Source organism: Rhinatrema bivittatum, chromosome 8, assembly GCF_901001135.1.
Source record: "Rhinatrema bivittatum chromosome 8, aRhiBiv1.1, whole genome shotgun sequence".
NCBI classification, from domain to species: Eukaryota; Metazoa; Chordata; class Amphibia; order Gymnophiona; family Rhinatrematidae; genus Rhinatrema; species Rhinatrema bivittatum.
The window spans coordinates 159,664,441-159,689,854 of NC_042622.1; the positions used below are offsets into that span (position 1 = coordinate 159,664,441).

The 25,414-nt window shown below is 46.5% G+C and overlaps 1 protein-coding gene across 1 annotated transcript; it reads right to left on the minus strand.

Annotated features, from left to right (window-relative positions):
- Positions 1 to 947: 947 nt before the first annotated feature.
- Positions 948 to 9,832, minus strand: RGS3 (regulator of G protein signaling 3). The gene is made up of 5 exons (XM_029613626.1): positions 9,494 to 9,832; positions 9,001 to 9,102; positions 7,794 to 7,855; positions 2,150 to 2,316; positions 948 to 1,711 (listed from the first exon to the last, which is right to left on the minus strand). The coding sequence occupies exons 1-5, from the start codon at positions 9,601 to 9,603 to the stop codon at positions 1,526 to 1,528; spliced, it is 627 nt and encodes a 208-aa protein (XP_029469486.1). The 5' UTR covers positions 9,604 to 9,832; the 3' UTR covers positions 948 to 1,525.
- Between the last annotated feature and the right edge of the window lie 15,582 nt (positions 9,833 to 25,414).

Consider the following 25,414-nt stretch of genomic DNA (forward strand, 5'->3'; position numbering starts at 1 on the left):
TCTGGATCGAGACCAAGCCCAGGCCCCTGCCGACCTGCATACCTCAGTGAGACCAACCACCTTTGGTTGGTCTCTGAGTGGTCCTCCGACTACTCCAAGCCCTTTCGGACCTGCCGCTGGGAACGGCAATGGCAACAGGCCGGACAGGAGACAAGGACGGATGAAGGCTCTGGAACATGAAGACTCAGACAGGAGACTTGGGACGTGAAGATTCAGATGAGAAGCTTGGGATGTGAAGACTCAGACGAGAAGCTTGAGCACGAAGACTCAGGATAAAGGTTCAGGAACAAAGTCAAGTACTGGGTTGAGGCTGCAACACAGCGTGCCCTACACATCCCACCTACATGGGCAGACCCAATGGGCTGGTCACGGACCATGCTTGAGAGCAAAGCGGACTCCAGACAAATACGTGGAAGTAGAAGCTGGAACCTGGCGAAGATTCCGTAGAAGCCTGTATCAAGGCACGCCCTACACAGCCGCCCATGGCTGGTCATGGACCACGCTGGAATGGCACAGGTTCAGTCAGAGTCTTGGGCATGGACAGAGCAGCCACCAGAACATCTGAGGGCCGAGACGATTTCCAGGGTAAGGGACCAAGATGAGACTTGGCTTCGAGCATAGGGTAGGGACCCAAGACGAGGCTTGGCTTTAGGCATGAAACATGGGACCAAGACGAGACTTGGCTTCAAGTAAAGATGACCCTCCGGAGACTAGTGCTGCGAATGAGAAGGCAGGCCCATACCATGAGGTGACGAGACACGACGTGACACGCCAGAGAAGGTAATAATTTATTTATTTATTTATTTATTTTTTATTTTATATACCGGAATTCCTGTATACAATACAAATCAATCCGGTTTGAGGAACCAAGGGTCCAGGAAGCAGAAGCGGAGACGAGGCATCAGGAAGGAACATCAGGAAGACCACGAGACATCAGGAAGACAAGGGATAGTCCAGAAGAGACCAGGAACATGAAGACGATGAGGGATCCCACGAAGAACAGGAAATACCAGCAGGAGTGAAGACGAGAAGTCCTGGAATGGAACTAACTCCTTGCAAAGGCAACTAAGGAATGAAAGATGGGCCCTTATATTGGGCTGCAGATCAGGAGACGCCCTGGGAGGAGTCCAGGTGGGGCCAGGAGGCTGGCCCTTTAAATCTATATAGGAGGAGCAGCCTGCGCCTTAGGAGGAAACAGGAAGAGGAAGTCAGAACCAAGGAGAGCGGCCATGCTGCCGCTGATGCTGGAGAAGCAGGGCTGGGCCGAGAAGCAGGCCCCGACATCAGAGACTGTTCTCTGCCGCAGGAGGCAGGCTGGGGAGCAGTTCCATGCTGCAAGGGCGCCCGAGGACCGCGGCCTCTGGGCTGCGAGGCTGAAGAGGGTGCGAGGCGGCACTCCCTGCCGCAAGAGGGTCCCGATAGGTGCAGCTCCATACTGTGCTGAAGATTAAAATCCACGGCTCCTGCGCTGCGGAGCTAAGTGCAGAATCATAACATCTGGTCCTCCCCAGAGTCTCCAGGTTTTTTACAAGGTTGGGCTATACGTCTTCTGGTTAATTAAATCTAAGTATAATTCTGAGCGGAGAAATCGTGGGTAAGAGTCCTTTTCCATGAGTCCATAAATTCTCTTCTGAGCAAGATCAAAACAATTTCGGTTTATGCTCTGTAGATTGTCTTTGGTATGTTCTCGAGTGTACGAATCCAAATTCACCTGTGGAAAGAAGTAGAGCTTTGTTTAGGGTTACATCTAGAACACAGGGGCAGGGGGTGGGGAGGGTCATATCTTGGATAAAGGTTGCTCACATAGATGTAAGGCATTGAGAAGAAAGAGGACTTGGATTAGGGTTATCTATAAACGTAGAACATTCAGTACCAGAAGGGCTTAGATCTGGGTCAGCCATAGTCATAGTCCAGGATATTGGGAAGAAGGGCTCGAATACGTGTCACTGGGAAGAAAATGATCTAAGATCAGCATCACTCATAGATCTCAGAGATTCAGTTAAAGTCCAGGTCTCCTACAGCTTGGAAGGAACTGCTTTCATGGCTTGCTGCCAGCTGTCACTGACTGGGGCTCTTCTATAAAATGCAGAATCCAAAAAATAAAAAAACAGTCTACATTAGAACATTGTGGAAACAATACTCTCCTTACCTCTTTATATGACTGGATGGTAATGTATTCAGCAAAGATCTTCTTGGCCTTTGAAACCATCTTGGACTGAAATTTCATTTTTTTGTAATCTTCACAAGCCAGCCAGAACTCCAGATTCTCTTCACTGAACTCTGAACGCAGAAAAGCATGAAACACAGCAAGGCCACCTGCAAGACAAAGGAATGCCAATTTAGAGTCCAGTTAAAAGCCAGTTCCACTATACAGTGCACTCCCAGCAGAGTACTTATACTGAACTCATCCTGAAGATACACACATATATATATGGGCTTCTAGCTGTTTTCTTCTTGCAGTCACACATTGGAATACAGTTTTCTGAATTTGCAGTGGGATCTCAGTAGATTGTAATTCTTTTTCTTTGATTAATAAAAAAGATGTTCAGATATTCAGAGAGATAGCCATGTTAGTCTGGTGTAGCAAACATGACAAGAGGCAGGCGGCATCTTATAGACTAATAAATTTATTGAGGCATGAGCTTTCGAGGACAGAGTCCACTTTGTCAGATGCATAAAGTAAAGTATAGAAGTGGGTAAAGTATATGGGCATAGGGGTGGAATCCTACTTCTGCTGTCTACCACTCAAAGAATACTTCCATACCAACCAGCAAACTGACACATGGAAGAATATGTTGACACATCATTTCCACCCACCCAGAACATGACACCCTCAGATGGGCATAACACTGGACTGGATTTTTACATAGAATGCTTACAAGGTCATGCCCAATCTGAGATAATTAATAAACAAAATCACACCTTAGCCACATAGAACAGAAATCCATCCATAATTTCTGAAACAAATCATACATCATTATCAAGGAACCTGACAAAGGAGAAGTTGTGGTTGTCATGGACTATACACAAGAAGTAAGAAGACAATTCTCCAACACAACATTTTACAAGCCCCTGTCCTCAGACTCCACTGGAGAATACCAGAATGAACAACACAAACTCCTGAAGGGATTCCCCACTGGAATATGCAAACAGACTTACATGGACAAACTCCAGGAGCCTCAGCCAGGTACTTTCTACCTATTACCCAAAATATACAAACCAGGGAACCCTAGACACCCCATTGTTTCTAGTATCAAAACTGTCACAGTAGGAGTGTCTGGCTACATGCTCTTCTTCCAATGTAATATATGCCATCTCCTGCCAACAATCAGGCCGATAGCTTTACCCCTTATTCAGTAAGAGGTACTAGCGTGTTGAAAACGCGCGTCCAACCCCCCCCCCGAAACTAATAGCGCCCGCAACATGCAAATGCATGTTGTGGGCGCTATTAGTTATTCCCGTATGATCCAGAAAGCAAAATGTGCAGCGAAAACTCACATTTTACTTTCAAAAATTAACGCCTGCCCAAAGGCTGGCGTTAATTTCTGCTGGTGCCGGGGAAGTGTACAGAAAAAACTGCTTTTCTGTACACCCTCCAACTTAATATCATAGCGATATTAAGTTGGAGGCCCTAAAAATAAAAAAAAACAAAAAGAAAATGTAAAATCAGCCCGCGACCCGCAGGTCGGAAGATGGATGCTCAATTATGCCGGCATCCGTTTTCTGAACCCGTGGCTATCAGCGGGTTTGACAACCGATGCCGGCAAAATTGAGCGTCGGCTGTCAAACTCGCTGACAGCCGCCGCTCCTGTACTCATTTGCATGCTAAATCGTGTGCACAGGATAGCGGGCGAGTGCGCGACTTTTACTGTATCGGCCCGAATGTCTCTCTTCTGTCTACATAGGAAAAACAGGCCAATCCCTAAGAAAAGAATAAATGGACATAAATCTGACATTAGAAATGGCATCATTCAGAAACCAGTAGGTGAACATTTCAACCTTCCAGAATATTCTCTACCTGACCTTAAAGTTGCCATACTCCTGAAAAGGAACTTCAAAGCAACACTCCAGCATTGGAACTCATCAAAAAAATTAACACCATCACCCTAGGTCTCTGAATAGAGATATGAATTTAACAGTTCTTAGATCATTCTGTCTTTTCATAGGTATCTCAGTTGTCAGTAGTCTGGATTATAATGCTATTATCACTTTGTTTCCACACCTTGTCTGCCTATTCAAAGCCTCCTCTTTGTTCTGTATCTTCCCCACCCCATCCCTATCCCCACATACTTTACCCACCTCTTTACTTCACTCATGCTTCAATATATTAGTTAGTCCAGGGGTCAGGAACCTTTTTGGCTGAGAGAGCCATAAACGCCACATATTTTAAAATGTAATTCCATGAGAGCCATACAATATGTTTAAAACTAAATACAAGTAAATGTGTGCATTTTATGTAAGATCACACTTTTAAAGTACAATAAGTCTCTGAAAATATTACACCAGGCCTTAAGACACCAATACATCTCCTATTAGGAAAACGGACCAAGTCAGGCTGCTATAGAGTCCTACACAGAAACTACACGCCAGCAGAAAACCTCACCTGAATCACGTGCTGTCCCTCACCTAACATAGAATAAAGAGACCAAAACGCATAACAAGAAGCATGCAGGAAAAACTGAATTGGAAACTGCAACAAGCCAGAGTCTCTGTATGCAGTGTAACAAAGGAAAAAAGAAACATCACACATCCTTATAAAACAAATCAAGAAATATAAAATCATCAGCAGTAAAACTGTACTAACAAAAAGAACATATTTCGAAACAGCTGATGAGTGGAATATCCAATAATTAAAAACTCATATAAAACATTTCCAGATACCAACAAAATATTTCAAAATAGCAGACACAAAGATTCAGTAATGAAAAATAATAAGGATACAAAAATTTTTTTGCTCTGCATACCTGGGAACGTTTGATATCCAGGTGTCCTGAGATTGTTCTGAATTAGCAGGAGGTGGGGTGGTTTGCTTGGAACTTTCTCCTCTCTCAGTCACATACCAGCGCTCTCTCTCACACTGGCTCTCAATGACACACCTATACACACATGCTCTCAGTCACTCACATATACAAATGTTTTTTCTCTCTCACTTATATAGGCTCTTAATTACACATTTACACACATGCTGTCTATCTTTTCACGCTTACACACACACAGGCTTTCAATCACATAAATACATGCTGTCTTTTTCTCTCACACACAGACTCTCATTCACATGCTTACAAACATGTCCTCTCTTTCTCTCATTTACACACAGGCTCTCAATCACATACTCACATGCTCCCTCACCTAAATCAGCTCTCAATCACACACATACACACATGGTCTCTCTCTCTCATTTAAACACAGGCTCTCAATCACATACTCACATGCTCCCTCACCTAAATCAGCTCTCAATCACACAGACACACATGGTCTCTCTCTCTCATTTAAACACAGGCTCTCAATCACATACTCACATGCTCCATCACCTAAACCAGCTCTCAATCACACAGACACACATGATCTCTCTCTTACTTATACACACAGGCTCTTAATCATACATACACATGATCTCTCTCACACACAAAGGATCTCAATCATACACACATACTCTTTCAAACAAACAGGTTTTCAATTACAAACTTACACATACAGGTTCCCAATGGTAAACTTACATTCATGCTCTCTCTTTCTCTCATTTACACACAGGCTCTCAATCACATACTCACATGCTCCATCACCTAAATCAGCTCTCAAATCACACACAGACACACATGATCTCTCTCTTACTTATACACACAGGTTCTCAATCATACATACACATGATCTCTCTCACACACAAAGGATCTCAATCATACACACATACTCTTTCACACAAACAGATTTTCAATCACAAACTTACACAAACAGGTTCCCAATGGTAAACTTACATTCATGCTCTCTCTCTCACAGGCAGGATCTCAATCACAGACATACTCTCTTTCACATATACAGGCTCTCAATCATTCACATACATGCAATCTCTCACTCACACACACAGGATCTCAAACACACATGCTTGCTCGCTCATTCATTCACTCTCTCTCTCCCCCTTCCCCCCCCCCGGGAACTCGCGGCAGCAGCAGCCACCTCCCAACGCTAACCTCCTTCATTTTCAGCCCTCGCGGAGGCGAAGGCGGAGTCCCATCGGCCGCGGTTGAAGATTTTCATTTCCTCCGAGCCGCGCTGCAGTCTTCTTCCCGTCGGACACTAGCGTGCCTGCGCGGGTCTTCCCGCGCAGGCACCCGATGCTCTCCACTTCCTCTTCCGGGCCGCGGGAAGAAGAGAGCACCGGTGTGCTCTCTTCTTTCCGCGGCCCGGAAGAGGAAGTGGAGAGCATCGGGTGCCTGCGCGGGAAGACCCGCGCAGGCACCCAATGACTCCAGCGCTGGCACCCGGCTGACACCCGATGACTCCCGCGCAGGCACCCGGATGACTCCAGTCGGCGTGCTCTCTCCTCCTCCCCCCCGCGGCCCGGAAGAGGAAGTGGTGAGCATCAGGTGCCTGCGCGGAAGAAGAGACCACGCTAGTGTGGTCTCTTCTTCCCGCGCAGGCACCCGATGCTCTCCACTTCCTCTTCCGGGCCGCGGGGGGGGGGGGGAGAGAAGAGAGCACGCCGGTGCCGCTGACTCCAGCTGTCCTGCCGCGTTCCGCCCGGGCTGACAGCATTTTAAGCCCGGGCGGCGGAGGACCGGGGAGCAGCTGGGTCAGCGGGGAACCGCGAAGTATGGCGACACTTGTCTGCGAGCCAGATGCAGCCCTCAAAAGAGCCATATCTGGCTCGCGAGCCATGGGTTCCCGACCCCTGAGTTAGTCTATAAGCTGCCACCCACCTCATATCAAAATAGATGTTATATTATGATAACACCTGAAAATGTGGCCTGTGAGATCTCAAAAGCTTATACATTACAGCATCTCTTTTGTTCAGCCAATAAAAGCCATCACAACCAACAAATATTCCTGGACAATGATAGCTAAATAAGTCCATTTGCAAACCCAGAGTTGCAATCCTCTAGCAGACAGGCAGGTGCTGCATATCCCCACTGCAGATGGCTAGGAGAGTTTGCAGGCTGCTGGGAGCAGGTCTGCATAGCCCAGAGAGGCAGAGTTTGTATGAGACAGAAAGCAAGTTTCCAGAGTTTAAAGTATTTCAGCAGTCTGCAAAATCAGGTAAGTGGGAAACAGTTAGCCATGTCCACATCACCATGAGGTTAAGACTGTTCTCTCTGATCATGAAGCAGTGTGTAAAATGGCAAACAGCCTGAATATGCTGAGTCAATAAGTGTAAAAGTGTGTGCTTGAGGAAGGTGTCAGTATGTTAAGAGAAAAGGAATCCTGACAACTCAAGGGCAAATCAATGCTGTTTTATCACAGCATCAGTACTAATTTCACAGTCATAAACAGCTGAATTACAAGGATTATCTTATCCTGCACAGACACAAAGAGGGATTCCAGTCAATAGCACACGCATACTTGGATTCCAGCTGTTATCTGATTTTGCAGTTTTGCATACGGACTGGTCTCATAGAGAGGGGATTCAAAGTATTATCTGATGCTGTATACATACTCCATAAACACATAGATATGGAAGGAGTCCAGCTGTAATTAAATTCTGTAGTTGCACATAAATAAACACATATGGAATTCCTGCACTCACAGATACACACACACACACACCATAGAAAAAAGAGAAAAAGGAAAACAAAACTTACATTTGTGTATGAGCAGCTTCTCAAAGGACTCTCCCCACTTAAGGGCTTCCTCAGGAAGTGGCCTATGGAGAAAGGAAGAGGGGAGATTAGTAAGCTGTTTCTCCTGTCTGCTGACCCAGTCAGAGGACATGAGCAGTTACAGGCTTTGCACTAGCTAGATCCTGCTTGCCTGTCCTGCCTCAGCTAAACATAAGCAGATGTGGCACTGCTGAATATCTGGTCTCATGCAGATGCTGACAGCAAGTGATGTTGGGTTACCTAGCAGCAGGGTGACCAGGCTGCAGCTGGGAACAGTTCCTGTACTCTTTGATTCCTGCCATTCTCCTGCAAAACCCTTCTCAACATCCTGTGGATGCCAGGTGCATTAGCTCATACAGAGCACTGAAACTTGCAGTCTAATAAAGAAGTAGTTACCCAGATAAACAGTAATCATTAATTACCCTTCAGATCTACTAATTGCTTTACAGCACTGTACATCACAGAGAGGAAATGGATAGATCTGCAGATTTATGGTACTGACTCCCAAACTATAGGTTCTGTGTAAATCCGCTGGCCATATATTAAATACAGTGCAGTTATTCTTCTGTCTTCAGAACCTTTGGGGCTCTTGGCTTATGCCTGCTACACTGATTTCGCTTAATTACAATCAGGAAGAAGTGAGATAAGAAAACCTTCAGAGCTGAAAAAGACAGTATGGAGAGCATATAGCTCAGAGATTGTATCTTAAGTAATGCCTATAAGCATCAGACAGTTTTCACATTGGAGGATTTTCAGACCTACACTAATTCTGCTGGAAAAAGATCTCATGAATATTCCCACAAATAGTATAAGTACACTGTGATGAGGATTAAATATATCATCACCAGGGAGTATCTCTGAACCACAGTAGTGCGTGCCAGGCTCTTGTAGCCCATTCTTCTACTTTGCAACTATTATTAGGAGATTCTATTCATATTTATGGTTTTTAAATATGAAATTTATGCTCTATTTTATTTATATGTGGTACATCACTTTGAGCGATCAGTAGTTGGTAGAGAATAAATAAATATTAAAAAAAAATAAAGAATTAATATCAGCTGTAACAAGAATCAGAACAATTAATGTCAAGCATATCCAATAGGAGTGCTAAGCTTTCTGTGCATCCCTTCTCTGAAACCTGCTGTACTTACAGTCTTGCTCAACATACATCCCCAGAGCTAGCACTCACTTTACTGACTTTGCCCCTCTCTCCAACCAGCCGGCAGCATTGCCTCCCGGAGATTCATTTCGCCTTCGAAATAAGCCCAGGTTGTTTTTCAGGTCCTTGGTCCTGCAGAGAGAGAGAAAAAAAGAGTTAGATTCCAAGTAGTCCTTGATAGTAGAGCACAGATTGACATGAGTACATCAAAACTTCTCTTCCACTAGCTCTGCACCCTGCTAGGGTCACCATCTCACCCTGGGTCAGCTGAACAGGCTGAAGTAGTCTTGGTTTTGCTCCCTTGCATGCATGGACTTATAGATTTGATTTTTCTGTGGATTTCCCTGAGAACATCAGAAGTACAAGTCCATGCATGCAAGGGGGCAAAACCAGAACTGGATCAGCTTGTTTGGCTGACCTGAGGTGAGGTGGAAACCCTACACTGTTCCTTCTGTACAGATCGGTTCTTGCACAGCAAGAATAATAAATAAATAATAATAAATAAACTATTACATTGACCTACTCTTTCACTGTGTGCCATCGCTGTAAGCTCTTGCCGCGGTTCACGCTCTGCAGCACCTCGGCATAAAATTCCAGTGCCGAGGGCTTGGAGGGGTCTCGGAAAAGAGGCATAGTGCAGATTCCGTGCTCACGATGGCCTCCTGCTGTAAGCAAACTTCAGCCATAAGGCTCCACCGGTGCCTGGACCTGCGGTGCTGAGAGGGAGAGAGAAAGAGACTCAGCAGTGCCCTGTGCACATCCCCAAGCCCCTCTCTGACAGCCAGGGCTCAGCCTGCAGCTGTCACTCCCCGCCCCAGAGTCTGGAAGAAGGCAGGGATGCACACATCCCCCGCTTCGGAAACTTTAGAGCTGAAGAAAGACAGGAAGCTGGCCACAGCTATTTCTGTAGACTGTGGCCTCCCGTTGCCATGGTAGCAAGATGGAGTACAGAAAATCAGCAAACAGGAGGGATATAGGAAACTTGCAGCAGCAAACATGCTGCCAGAGAAATACCCTCCTACTCCTCTACACACCATCAAAAAATACCCCCAGCACACACATACACACACCACCAACAGAAGAATATTCCCAACGCATTCACACACACACACACACACGCCATCGAAGAAATAGTTCCAGCGTACATACACACACACACACACTGCTCGAGAAATACTTCTCGCATTCAAACACCCAAGAGAAATACTCCTGGCATATACTCATTGCGAGAGAAATACTTCTGATGCACACACATACCATTAAAGAAATACTCCCAGCACGGTGACAATAAAATATTCCTACCATACACATACTCCATCACCAAAGAAATATTCCTTGCAGACACACCATAGAAAGACATGGAGCACACACTCATGTCGTCAGAGAATACTCCCAGTACATATACACAGTCAGAGTACCAGTCCAAGCACAAATGCTGCCAGATGACTCCCTCCTATCTTTAGATTGGGGATGCTTTACAGTTTTTATTTTGATGAAACAGCAACAATGGATCTATGAATGCAAGGAAATCTGAAACTGAAAACCATTCCTATAGCATTTCCCCTTCCAAAGTACCAGATAAAATTACTGCCATTCCAATTCTTCTTGAGTGCTTCTCATTCTAACTTTCAGTTTCCCACACTCCCTGCATGTGTCACTGGATGAATTCACTAATTCAACTCCCTTTAAAGAAATCTGTCTATCATAGCTGTACATATAGAGAAATATGGATAGGGAAATACCTACAGTACCTGAATGTAATTGATTTTGAAGCACTGAAAAAGTGTGTAAAGCAGAATATAAATCAAATAAATAAATAAATATGCATGCAACACACAAAGAAATAGAGACAATTTCACAGATACTATGCGCATACTGAAACATAGTAAGATACACACAAGTAGAACACACTGAAAAATATACAAACACAAATATGATACCTACAAAGAAAACACAGATACAAAAATATGTACACAAAAATGTATAGGAAAAGAAACATACAAATACTATCACACATACACACACACCACAAATACATCACATACTCATAAGAACATAAGATTTGCCATACTAGGTCAAACCAAAGGTTCATCAAGCCTAGTATCCTTTTTCCAGCAGTGGCCAATCCAGTTCACAAGTACCTGGCAAGATCCCAAAAGGTAAATAAATTCCATGCTGCTTATCCAAGCAGTGGATTTCCCCAAGTCCACCCTAATAATGATTTATGGACTATTCTTCAGGAACTTATCCAAACCTTTTTTAAGCCCCAGCTACACTATTTCACCATATCCTCTGCCAATGAATTCCAGAGCTTAATTATGCGATGAGTGAAAAAAATGTTTTTTTCCTATTTGTTTTAAATGTCTCACTTAATAACTTCATTGCATGTCCCTTTGTCTTTGTACTTTTTGAAAGAGTAAACAACCAATTTGCATTCACCAGTTTCATTCCACTCATTATTTCATAGATTTCTATAATATCTCCCCTTAGCCATCTCTTCTCCAAGCTGAAGAGCTCTAACCTCTTTAGTCTTTCCTCACAGGGGAATCGTTCCATTCCTTTTATCATTTTGGTCATTCTTCTCTGTACATTTTCTAATTCTGCTATATCTTTTTAGAAATGCGGTGACAAGAATTGCACACAATATGCAAGCTGTGGAGAAGTAGACTAGTGATTAAAGCAGTGGGCTGCAAACCAGGGAAAACAGCATTCAAATCCTGCCGCAGTTCCTTGTAACTTTCTTGGCTGCCATCACACAATGAGCAGAGGACTTCAAAATATTATCCATAGTAATGCCTAGATCCTTTTCCTGAGTGGTGACTTCTAATGTGGAACCTTGCATTGTGTAGCTATAATTTAGATTGCTCTTCCCTAAGTACATCACTTTGCACTTGTCCACATTAAATGTCATCTGCCATTTGCTTGCCCAGTATCCAGGTCTTTCAAGGTCTTCTTGTGATTTAACTTTGTGTCATGTGCAAATTTGATCATCTTACTCGTTATTCCCATTTCCAGATCATTTATAAATATGTTAAAAAGCAGTGGTCCCAGAATAGATCCTTGAGTTACTCCATTATTCACCTTTCTCCATTGAGAATATTGACCAATTAATACTACTCCCTGTTTCTATCTTTTAACTAGCTGCCAATCCACAATAGATACCTATCCATGTTCAAACGTTAGCTGGTTATATTTCTACCTGCTTCCCAGAGGTTGCCAGCCTGGGATGGAAATCAGCCTAGGATTTTTTTTGTCTACACTTACAGCCTGCTGGTGCTTAAACAGCTTTAATAAAATAAGAACCACATGTGGACTAGCAGGGGTGAGACCACCATTCGTGTCTGTATTCCTTTTATATAGCCTTAAACTGTGAATATTGAGTAAAAAGTTAACTAGAAATGTTCCTCAATTAAGCTTTGTCTTAGATTCTGGTACATCAGGTTCTGAGTCTGCATCAGAAAGTAAAAGTTCTCCATTCTCCTCCTCTGGAACAGGTATCCCTTATTGGGTTACTATGTTGTGGAGAATACAGCGGGCCAGAAAGATTTCACAGACCTTGTCTGGGCTATATAGTAAAACTCCTCCTGCCTTATCCAGACATCTGAAGCAAGTCTTCAAAATACCAAAGGTTCACTCAATGACAGATCTGGTATGTTTGTAAGACCTATTATACCTTTCTTCTGCTGGCATTTGTGGATTTCTAAATGGGGGTGAACAACCACATTTTTTGTTTATAGCCTCTATCACTTCTGCAGTAGAGAAAAAGAGAAGTAGAGTACAGCAGATAATCTTTATGGAAACAAGCATGACAGGAGGGCCCCAGTATCATGCATGTATTTCTATATTATATGGTGCACTGATATATATAGATGCAAGCTCCTGCATAAATCAGAGGTGACTATGTGCCTGACCCAAACAATGTACATGGTTACACCATGGTTGTGCAGAAAAGAAAAGAAATTCATGGGGTAAGCATTAAGGTTAATATCCAGGATTGTCTGCATTATTTCCAGGGTCACTTTCCAGACTATTAAAAGCTAAGTCAAACAATAACCTCGGGAGAGAGTTCTTTTGGGAGCTCTGACTTACCTAGGACTGGAAGACTCATCTGTATACCTTACTCAGCAGCCTCTGGGAGAGGACCAGAGGTCACCATGAGCTATCCAGCTTCAGTCTCCACAGCCCCAGCTTCCAAAGGCCCCACACACCTTGCAGCAGAAGAGGACTGGAACACACACACCTCAAAACTCCTTACTATAAATTTACTGATTTGATATAGAAGGAATTTAATTCAAAACAAGAGTCAATAAGGTGGGTAAGTAAGTAGTTATAAGTAGATTAAATGTGTTGAGGGTCACTGACAGACAAATATAAAATAAATCAATAGACTAAAAGTACTTTACATCCCTACTCCCTTAGAAATTTTATCTCAATGACAAATCAACAAAATTAAGATGCAGCAGTGAGATGGAGGCTATCCAGTCTTTCGCACTGAGTGTCACATGTATAATTATCTCCCACTTGGTGAAGGAGCTCTTTGCACTAGGTGCAAAGAGCTCCTAGCCCTCAGAGAACGAGTTTGAACTCTGGAAGCTAAGGCGGTAGACCTAGAGGAGCTAAGGGAGACAGAGAGGTATATAGAAGAGACCTCCAATCTGGCAGACCCTGTGCTGCATTGGAAGAGAAATGTCACCTAAAAGGAGAGCATCATCTAGGTGAGGCAGGAAGCAATCCTGTAGCTAGGACCCACCCTTAAGGTGATGTAGTATCCTCTAGCACCAAGGACATGTTTAAAGGTATACATGCCCAGGAAGGAAGGATTAGGATGGCCATTGGAGTTGGTGATTCAATTATTAGGAATGTAGATAGCTGGGTGGCTGGTGGACATGAGGATAGATAGGATTTCAGATAGTGCTGGGGAAGAGCCAGCTATCTTGGTACATGTTGGTACCAATGACATATGAAAATGCAGGAAGGAGGTTCCAGAAGCCAAATTTAAAATTTTAGGTAGAAAGTTGAAATCCAGAACCACCAGGATAGCATTCTCAGAAATGTTCCCCATTCCATGTGCAAGACCCCAAAAGCAAGTACAGCTCCAGACTTTCAATGCATGGATCAGACAATGACTCAGGAAAGAGGGTTTTAGGTTTGTTAGGAACTGGTCATCATTTTCGGGAATAGGGGGTCTTTTCCAAAAGGATAGGCTCCATCTTAACCAAGGCCCAGGCTGCTGCCACTAACCTTTAAAAAGGAGATAGCACAGCCTTCCAGCTTGATGATGGGGGAAAGCCGACAGTCACTCAGAAGCGCATGATTTGGAATGGTGTATGTTTGAAGGATACTAACAAAACAGGGAATTTAGAGCATCATAGTAGAGAGGTTGCAATAAATATTACAGTGGTCCAGGTGCCTTTAAGTAAAAAGCAGACAGAGCAGACAGATTCCAAATTACCCTGACCACTGATAATACAAACAAAGAACATACTTTAAAATGTCTGTGTACAAATGCTAGAAGCCTAAAAAATAAGATGAGGAAGTTAGAGTGTATAGTAATGAATGAAGAGGTAGATATAATTGGCATCTCAGAGACCTGCTGAAAGGAGGATAACCAATCAGACACTGTGATACCAGAGTAGAAATTATATCAAAATGATAGGATAGATCAAATTGGTGGAGGTATAGCACTATATTTTAAAGAGAGTATTGATTTAAACAGGATAAACATTCTGCAGGAAACAAAATGCAATGTTGAATCTTTATGGATAAAAATTCCAGGAGAAAAGGGGAATCAAGAAATGCAAAGAAGTGGTCCTACTACCACTCCTTAATCTGTATAGTACCAGGTTAAAGGCCTGGTCCACCTTAAACCCTATAGAAGGAGAGAACTCTGTGGGTTGGAACCAGTGGGGCAGAATAAGAGGCAGAACCAAGCTGGGATCAGGAGGCTCCTGCGTCTCCAGGAGAAGGCAGCTCTTGAATCCTATCTGTTAAGGTAATGGTGTGAATACATTGCTGGAGATAAGCAATAAATATATTTGTTTGCTGATTATGTTATGGAGTCCCAATTTAGTGGACCCTTGGGCCGACCTGCAGGAGACTGGGATAGGTGTTCAATGTCTCTAGTATGTGGCAGGCTGGGAGGCAGATGTTCAGGCAGGACGTAGAGGTGCTCTTCACCCTGGAAGCTGTTGCTCCCCCGGGAGGAGCCCGTAGGAGCCCGGCCGCTGGGACTTAGGCAGGTTGATGATCAGGACTGAGAACTGGAACCAGACTAGAATAGTAGACAGGAACTGTAGCAAGACTCGGGTACTGGAACCAGGCAGGCAGGAACTGTAGCAAGACTCAGGTACTGAAACCAGGCAGGAACTGTAGCAGGACTCGGGTACTGGAACCAGGTAGGAACTGTAGCAAGACTCGGGTACTGGAACCAGGCAGGAACTGCAGCAGGCAAGCAGGAACGGAGCGAGTACCAAGGCAGCTCACTCCGGGGCACGAAGCAACAGGGAACCAGGAGGTAAACCTATTGCAAGACAAAGACTGAGTGTCCGCGGCTGGCTTATCAAGGCCGAGGCCTCTGACGTCAGGAACTGGGAGAAGTCACCACTGGCGGGAAACGGCCTAGAAAAGCACCCAAGTAGCGCGCGCACCTAGAAGCAGGGCATCCATGGGAGACTTCCCGGCGGTGCGGCCCCCGTGGGGACGCTGCCGAACAGGCCGCAAACTAGGCCTCCAGAACCGGGAACAGGTCCAGGAGCACGGAGGTAAGGGTCTGGTCGTGGCACTCGCGGCCAGAACCGTAACAGTACCTCCCCTCTTATGCCCCCTCTTAGCCGGTCCAGGTTTACTTGGGTGGTCCAGATGGAACTGCCGTAATCAGTCCTTGTCAAGGATGTTACGGGCCGGTTCCCAAGAATTATCCTGGGGTCCGCAACCCTCCCAGGCAAGCAAGTACTCCCAGCGTCGTTGATGGAACCGGACATCCAAGATTTCATGTACTTTATACGTAACATCATCCGGTACTGAAGGATCCGATGGCTCAGGAGCCCGGGAGTGATATCTGGATAAAACAAGAGGCTTCAGCAATGACACATGGAACACGTCATGTATGCGCATGGAGGAGGGAAGGCGTAGTTGGTATGAGACTGCTCCTATTCGTTCGGCGACTCGAAATGGCCCACAGAATCTCGGAGCTAGTCTTCAAGACGGGATTCGTAGCTGTAGATTCTTAGTACTAAGCCAGACTCGGTCTCCAGTAAGGAAAACAGGCACTGGCTGATGATGCCTATCCGCCCATTAGTCTGGGGATGGAACGCAGACGAAAGACTAAGTTGCACACTAAAGCATTTGCACAGTGCTTTCCAATATCGAGCAGTAAACTGTGGTCCTCGATCGGAGACTATATCCTGCGGAAGACCGTGAAGTCTAAAGACATGCTGGGCGAAGAGATTGGCTAGGTCACGTGCAGAAGGCAACTTTGGCAAGGGGACAAAGTGCGCCATCTTGGAGAATCGGTCTATGGTCACCCAAATGACCGAATTACCTCCTGAGATGGGAAGGTCCATGACAAAGTCAGTGGAGATGTGTGTCCAAGGCTCCACCGGGATGGGTAATGGTTGTAACAGGCTCCTGGGACTCCCGATGAGCGGCTTCTGAATGGCGCAGGTAGGGCAAGAGCCCACAAAGGCTTGAACGTCCTGTCTCACCGTCGGCCACCAGTAGAATCGGTTCAACAAGTCCAAGGTCCCTTTACAGCCAGCATGGCCTCCAGTGAGGGAGTCATGGGCCCAAGTGAAGACTGCTCTCCGGGAGCGACGTGGAACGATGGTCTTTCCTTGGGAGGACACCAAGGTTGTTGCGAGGCTCACTTTCACGGGATCCAAGATGTACTGGGGAGTGTCAGGAGTCTCTTCGACCTCAGAAGAGCGTGAGAGCGCATCGGCTCGAACATTCTTAGAGCTGGGTCGGTAGCATAGAGTAAAGTTAAATCAATCAAAAAACAGCGACCACCGAGCTTGCCTTGGGTTCAGGTGTTGGGCTTGCTTCAAGAATGCTAAGTTTTTGTGGTCGGTGTAAATCGTAACCGGATGGTTGGCTCCCTCCAACCACTGTCTCCATTCCTCCAAGGCAAGTTTCACGGCTAGCAACTCTTTATCACCAACACAGTAGTTGCTCTCTGCCGGTGAGAATTTCTTCGAGAAATATGAACAAGGTAACAATTGTCCAGAATCAGAGTACTGGCTCAGCACGGCCCCCACATTGGAGGCATCGACTTCCACCACAAAGGGCCGGCTGGGATCCGGATGACGAAGGCAGGTGTCTAACAAGAATGCTTCCTTGAGGGCCTCGAAGGCTTGGCAGGTGGGAACAGGCCAATTCACCGCATTGGCCCCCTTTCGGGTGAGGGCAGTCAATGGGGCCACAATACGGGAATAATTGGGAATAAAGTGACGGTAGAAATTGGAAAAGCCGAGGATGCATTGCAACGCTTTGAGGCCCCTTGGCCGGGGCCAATTCTTAATGGCCGCCACTTTCTCAGGATCCATTTGGAAGCCTGTCGCAGAGATTATATAGCCCAGGAACAGCAGGGACGTCTTCTCGAAACTACATTTTTCAAGTTTCGCGTACAGACCATGCTCCCTAAGTATTTGGAGCACTTGACGGACATGCTGACGGTGTGAAGGCAGGTCCTGGGAGTAGACTAGCACACTGTCGAGGTATATGATTACGCAGGTGTTCAGAAGGTCCCGTAACACCTCATTCATAAGGTGCTGGTACACCGCCGGAGCATTACATAAGCCGAAAGGCATCACAAGGTATTCGTAATGCCCGTCTCTGGTATTAAAAGCGGTTTTCCACTCGTCTCCGGGACGAATTCTGACTAAGTTGTAAGCACCTCGTAAGTCCGACTTTGTGAAAATCTTCGCTCCCTGGAGCCTATCGAGGAGCTCCGAGATTAGCGGGAGCGGGTAACAATCCCGCTTGGTAATGGAATTTAGGCCTCAATAGTCTATACACGATCTCAGCGAGCCGTCCTTCTTGCTGACAAAGAAGAAGCCTGCCCCTGCAGGCAACTTGGACGGGCGAATAAACCCCTTGGCCAGATTCTCTGAAATATACTCGGACATGGCCCGGGTTTCAGGTAACGATAAGGGATACACCCTTCCTCGGGGGCATAGTTCCAGGTAACAGGTCTAAAGCGCAGTCATACTGACGATGCTGCGGAAGGATCTCCGCCTTGGTCTTGGTAAAAACATCCGTGAAGTCCTCATAAGGTGCAGGAGGACCAAGGGCAGAATGCATCAACGGAGGTCCGGGAGCCTTAGGCACTTTCATACAATCGGCTAGGCAGAAAGGGCTCCACTTGACAATCTGTAGAGTATCCCACTGAATTGTGGGTGAGTGCTTCTGTAACCATGGCAACCCTAGCACCACAGGGTGGACAGCCTTATCCAACACTAGGAAGGCTATCTCCTCCGAATGGATCGCCCCGGTGCGGACAGTAATGGGTGCCGTGGACATCAGGACAGGTCCTGGAAGGAGCGTCCCCTGGATGGAGGTAATTCGCAATGGGACCTCCCGTCTATGCGTAGGAATTTGCAACTGGGAGACTAAGTCCTGTAGGATGAAATTACCTCCGGCTCCAGAATCCAGGAACGCAATCGTCTCAATGGACCCTCCAGGGTATTCCAGGTTAACAGGCACGGTACATTGAGGAGCTGTAGCACAGCCTAGAAGGAGCTCCTCCCGACCTCCTAGGCTTTGGCATTTTCCGCACGCTTCTGGCAGCTCCATCACTGCTCTCTACATTAATGGTGGGGGTGGAAGGGGAATAGAACAAGGAGCTAAGAGTAACAGATAAGAATGAGAGAAAAATTGTGTGAGGCTTGCTGGGCAGACTGGATGGGCCATTCGGTCTTCTTCTGCCGTCATTTCTATGTTTCTATGTTTCTATGTTTCTATAAGAAGTGGCCCTTCTGGCCACAATACAAGCACAATTTCAACGAACGGCGACGTTGCCTCTCTTCAGCAGAGAGCGGGGCCCGTCCCAGCTGCATGGGTTCGCAGGTGGGAGCATCTGGACGAGAAGTCTTAGGAGAAGACGCAGATCTCGCTGACACAGAGGCTGAACTGTGGCGAGAGGAGTGCTGTTCCTTGGCCCGTTGTTGTAGGCAGCAGTCAATACAGGCAGCCATCTCTATCAAGGCGTTGAGGTCCTCCGGCAGATCTCGGGCAGCATTCTCATCCTTTATGCGTCCGGAGAGACCCTCCAAGAAGATGGCCTTAAGACTACCATCCTGCCAACCTACTTCTTGGGCTAAAGTCCAGAATTCCATAGCATAATCTGCCAAGGAGCGAGCCCCCTGACGAAGTTGCAGCAGATCCAATATAGCCGTAGCTACTCGGGCGGGCTCATCAAAGGCCTGTCAGAAATTCGAGATGAACTGTTGTAAGTTCATTAGCGAGGGATCATTGTTTTCCCAAAGGGGAGAAGCCCATATTAAGGCTTTCCCATCAAGCAGGGACAGGATATACGCCACTTTCACCGCATCCGAGGGGAACTGCCGAGGCAACAGAGAGAACCGTATGAAACATTGGTTCAGAAAGCCGCGGCAGGACCTTAAATCTCCAGCATAGCGAGAGGGTGCCGGTAGCTGAGTCACAGAAGAGCTGTGTCCCTCGGGGATCCCGCCAGCAGGAGGCAAGGATTCCAGGCGAGAGGACAGCCATTCCACCATGGCTGCCAGAGTATCAATGCAACTCTGGTGCTGTAGCATCTGGCGGGCCATCCCGGGCAGGTCCGAGGGAGCGGGCGCATCCGCTGGAATTGATAAGAAAGGAAGGCTGTTTGCCTATGTCTCCAGCTTGAAAGATACTCGTCTATCTCACATATGGTATCAGTTCAGGTATTTCTGCTCTATGCAAGTGCGCAGAGAGAAACCCAAGTCTCCAAGGGAGAAAAAAGAAAGTAGTGAAGAAATAAAAAGTTTGTGGTGTGTGATTCCTGTCAAAAAGCAATTTGAGGCAGAAACAGTCCTGCTGGCTGTACACAGATCACTGAAGACTTTGAAAAACTGTGGCTCAGGGAAGAGCAATAAAGGTAAACATCTTAAAATATTTTTCTTTATTCCAGAGAGCTATGTTTTGGGGCCTGAAGGAAAAATTGAATAGAAAGGTTGGTGTGCAAGTAAGGTGATAAGCTCCACTTGTTTAAGTGAGGGAACAGAGTGGTTAGTTGATGGACAAGCAAGACTTTTTTTTCTCTTTTTTCCTTCTCTTCAGAGAAAAAAAGTGAAGCTGCTAGAGTGCTGGGTGTGTGAACAATGTAATGCCCTTCAGCAGCAATACAGCTGCTCTGCACTAATTTCAAAGAACTCAGCCTTGTCTGAGGAAAAGCATGACTAATCTGGAAATGTAACCTGTGGTTTAAAGCCTCCTGAAAGCAAAAGGCAACTACAAGAGTCTGCTATAAGGAACCAGATTTTCTGGCATTCCTAATAGCTAGGCTGGAAGAAGTGCACCTGGAAGCAGAGGAAGCACAGCAGCCATTTGAATCACATTTCTGTTGCTTTACCCTCCACAGGGGCAAAGGTGCAAAGGAAGATAACAGCAGTAATTGTGCTGGAGCCAGAAAGGAGACTGTGGATAGTGTGATAGGAAATCCTAGCATGAAACAAGTGAATACACCGCTGGAACAAGAAAAGAAGAAAAGACTGAGTTGCAAAGACAGGCACAGCAGAGTGAAAAACAAGTAAAGGAAAGCCAGGGAATTAAATTTGCAGTGACCATGAATGATGTACAAAACAGCTCATGGTAGAGCTTTATAACCTGCTATAAGGAGGCATCACAGACTGCTGGGAAGGAGGCAGCATAGACTAGTCGCTGGATTTTTATTCTATTGCTTACCCTTACCTCATGGCATGCTGCAGGGTGCCTCTTGCTCCGCTTGCGGAGATCAGGTCCCGCGGCTCTCCCGCGATGGCCTCTTCACCAGATGTTTCCCCGGTGGTGAAGGACCATCAGGGAATGCCCGAGGGAGCATGTCAGCGTGATCTCGAGGGGCCGACAAAGGTTTTCACTCCCACTGTGCTCGGGCTGTGCCGTCCCCATCTAGCATGGGAACCGCAGCCATTTTGCCTTCCCCACAAGGGGAAGAAGAGCTGCGTGCAGGGGGAGGGGAGATCCCTCCCCCACTTTTGCCTCCTAATTTGAGCCCTGTGCGACCGGCCGACCTAGGGCCTGCCTCTCCTCCCGATGCAGCCCCTCCCCCGGGGGGGGGGGGGCCTTAAAGAGCCAGCAGTCTTTTTCTTCTAAATTTGTGCTTTGATGCATTGTATTGTATTGGTGTTTTGGAAATTTTGGATATTCTATTCATTAACTGGTTTGAAGTATTTATTTTTTTGAATATGATTTTACTATTATTATATTTTATACTAGCGGTACCCCGCCACGTGTTGCAGTGGCAGAGTCAGGTTCTTTACCCTCCCTCCCCCTTCCCCTTGCTCATTTACCTCAGTCACTCATCCTCCTCCCCCTTGGTCATTCACCCCCCTTCCCTCCCCTGTCCCCACTCCAACTCTCTCCCCTCACACTCACCTTTCCCCTCATTCTCCCTCCCCTGACACTCACCTCCCCCCTCATTCTCCCTCCCCTCACTGTCACCCATCCCCGCCTACTGCCTACCCTTCAGATCAGAAAACTTTTGTCTTTCTATTTCTGTGGGAACCCCCCCGACCAAAAAAAACCAAAACCCAATCCCAACCCTTTAAATCAATTAATAACCCCCCCTCCCCCCCCCAAGACCTGGGAAATCAAAATTGTTGGGGCTACATGTGGTCTGTCCTTGGGCGTCTGTGCGCGTTATGTAGCCAAATAGGGGAGTGCCTAACCAAATTTGCACTCCCAAATTTGTTTTGTGGTCTGGGGAGGGCTATTATGGTGCGTTCCCGAGATCGTGCAAGTTTAGTGTATGTATTTGTGTGTGAACCTCCCCCTTCCCCCAAAAAACAACCCTATGAGAAACGTTCTCTTAAACTAACCACCCCACGCTCTCCTGCCCCCCTCCCCCAGCCCTGCGAAAAACAGTAGCCCACCCCCTGCCCCCCAGAGTTGCCGAATGAATGAAACCTGCCCCCCCTCGTGACCCCTCCCCAAGATGTTCACAATAAATTCATTACCACCCCCCACCCTCCAGACCCCCCGAGACCTGATAAAAATGTCAGACGGTGGAGCGGGTGTTCAGGAGCGGTCCGGGAGCGATGTATTGGCGTTGGTCCGTCGGCTGCGAGCACTGAAACGGGTTCCGACGGTCCTTTGCCCTTACTATGTCAGTGGGGTAGAGCAATGGCAGCGGTAGGTCCTCTGACATAGTAAGAGCCGGCTGCCAGTCCTGAAAATGGCGCCGAGGGGCCCTCGCCCTTACTATGTCACATGGGCTACTGCCGCCATTGGTGTCCCCGAGTGGCATAGTAAGGGAAAGGGCCATCGGCGCCATGTTGATTGCTGGCAGCCGACGGCCGTAGTGCAGGAGATGTGTCCCAGACCTGTCCTGGCCCCCCGCTGGAGCCTCCCGGACTTCTGTCAGGTTTTGTGTGTGTTGTGAGGGTCTGGGAAGTAAATAAATTTGGCATTGTGTGTGTGGGGAGTGTGAGGAGGGTGATTTTGTGTGTGTTGGGAGACTGTGGGAAGTAAATAAATTTGGCATGTGTGTGGGGGGTGTGAGGAGGGTGGTGGGTGTATTTTATCTGTAAAGGAAATAGTTATCTTCCGGCGAAAAAAGTGCGCGAGTGTGTTAAAATGGAAGTGAAACGTGGACCTGGACTGGCAAAATGATTAGTGTAGCGTGTGTTAGTGTAAGGTGTAACAGATGGCGCTTTCGTCCAGCAGATGTCGCTGTTTTCTGGAAAAAATCTTTAAACCTATTTTACCTGTCACAGGTGTGACATATCTGTAATGTAAGTACAGAAAAACCTTTCGGTATGTGAAATGAAGATTTTGTCCAAATTTGAAAGCAATCGGTTCAGTGGTTTCTGAGATTAGCAATTTTGTCCAAACATTTTTATTTATATAGATTGCTCGTTTTTATTATTTAATGTTTTATGAAGAATGGTAATGTTTTTGTTTTTCCATTGTTGCTCTGCATATAGAGGCTGGCTTGTTGTGGGTTCCAGTTCAGTTCTTCTCAGCACATTTCTATTTATACTTTCTGGATTCTTTATTCTGTATTTGGTCAGGGTCTGTCTGCTTTCTGCATATGTGACCAAGGTGAGCTATTTTACTGGCATGTAGTTTCTGTGTAGGGATCTATAGCAGCCTGACTTGTTCTGTTTTCCCAATAGGAGGTGTATTGGTGTTTTAGGGCCTGGTATAATATTTGCAGTGTGTTAGGATTTGTAGGTTAGTGGGCCCTTGGCCCGAGGTGAGAGATGGAACCGCCCACAGGGTGGAGCCCCACTGAGCCTCACCATCGGGAGGTGAGGCCTGAGCTGCTGGAGACGCAACCCAGCAATAGCTGGAGGTAGTATAGAGAGAGAGAGAGCAGACAGGGTCAGGAAGGATATGATGAGGATGACCCCAGGGGATTGAGCCACGGAGAACATCAGCACTGGACAGCTGACGTCAGCGATACAGATCGCAATGCCCTTAAGTCTCTCTAGTGGAAGTAGAACGGCACTGGCCCGCAGAGTGGGGTATGCCGGGAAAGTAATACAGTCACAGTAGTACAGAGTGGTCCGCAGAGTGGGGGTGTCCCGATGAAGGTCTCCACAATAGAAGTAGTACAGCAATGATCTGCAGAGCGGGGTACACCGATGAGGGTCTCCACTGTAGAGGTGTCACAGCAATGGTCCGCAGAGCGGGGTACACCTCTGAGGGTACTCGCTGTAGAGGTAGTCCTGGAAGTAGCCCTGAGGAGCGGGGAAGCAACAGTCCAAGGCGCAGGACCCTCCGAGGAGCAGAAGGCCAGAGACGAGAAAAGGGCCCCTGAGGAGCGGATACCCAAGAGAGTCTCATGCCAAGGCAGCAGGAACCAGAAGGAGAAGTCCGTAGCGGGAGCAATGAGGGAACTCGTTGCCAAGTCGTTGAGAGTCGGGGCCAGCCGGCTTAAGAGTCCAGAGTTTGTGACATCATTCAAGGGGAATGCTCCCGAGGTTCCCACCATGCTTATCTTTAAACTCCAGCAGTTTATCTAATTCCCCAAGGGCCAGATTTTCAAAGACCTACACGCGTAAATCCAGAGGATTTACGCATGTAGGGGGGGTTACGCTCGCCGGACCTATTTTATAAAGGCCCGGCGACACACATAAAGCCCCGGGACGCGTCTAAGTCCCGGGGCTTCACCAAAGGGGTGGTCCAGGGGCGGAGCCAGAGGCAACTGTGATGGAGGATCACGTGCCGACAGATTGCAGTTTGGTTTAATCAATATTGGATGGAAGAAGTGTGGGTAAAACAGATATGAATGGTAATTTATTTAATTAAAATCATTGTGCCTGTATTTAATGTTCATGTAACATGTTGTGGATAATTTATGACATATGTATAAGGGTTTCCAGCATTGTTTATTAATGGAATATGGATTAAGGTTATTATTGCATATTGTTATATAATATGTTATATGTAAGTAAAGATGTTGATGATTTTGCAGTTTTATGCTGGACCTATGGATATTGAGTGAATCTGTAAAGTGAAAATTTTACAAGTGAAGTCCCTGAAGAAGCCCTGGAGTACAAGAGGAAACGAGGCTCTCGTCGGATCGCACTGGAGGGTATTTAAATGAAGAAAAGATCCACTCTAAAAAAGCATTGGACTGGGTTTACAAGATCTATTTAAAATAATGAAAGAACTGGATTTAAGATAAGGGAATGTTTGTTTGTAAAGTATATTGATTCACTATATTTGTTTAGAGATATACATGGAAATAAGTGTAATGTTAAAATGTGATGTAATATTTGCTAAATCTTGGAGTTTAGAAGCCATTGGTTTTATGGGCTATTGAGTGCATGTTTTAGAAGGTGAATGAAGGGTATGGTTGTGTTGATGTTGGGGTAAAGTATGGAAGTTTGTGATATGGATGTGAGTGTTGTGAGAATTAAAAGAGTAGTATGCATGGGGTGATTTTTAATGATTATGGGGTAGATTTTAAAAACCCTGCGCGCGTAAATCCTCCCGGATTTACGCGCACAGGGCACTCGCGCGCCGGCGCGCCTATTTTGCCTAGGCCGCCGGCGCGTGCAAATCCCCGGGACACACGTAAGTCCCGGGGCTTCGTAAAAGGGGCGGGAAGGGGCGTGTCTGGGGCGTGTCCGGGGCAAGGGGCGGTCCGGGGTGGGTCCGGGGGCGTGGCGACGGTTCGGGGGCGGGCCGAGAGGGCGGTCCCGAGTCCCCGGCACTGCGGCCTGTGCCAGGGGATGCCAGGGCGGCACGCGCAAGTTACGCCTGCTTCAAGCAG

Excerpts from the sequence above, each read along its gene's own strand:
- RGS3 (XM_029613626.1), bottom strand. The coding sequence starts at position 9,603 with ATGCCTCTTTTCCGAGACCCCTCCAAGCCCTCGGCACTGGAATTTTAT. Across the intron at positions 7,856-9,000 it reads AGAGGGGCAAAGTCAGTAAA|GCCACTTCCTGAGGAAGCCC; the intron begins GTGAGTGCTAGC and ends CTTTCTCCATAG. Across the intron at positions 1,712-2,149 it reads CCATCCAGTCATATAAAGAG|GTGAATTTGGATTCGTACAC; the intron begins GTAAGGAGAGTA and ends TTCTTTCCACAG.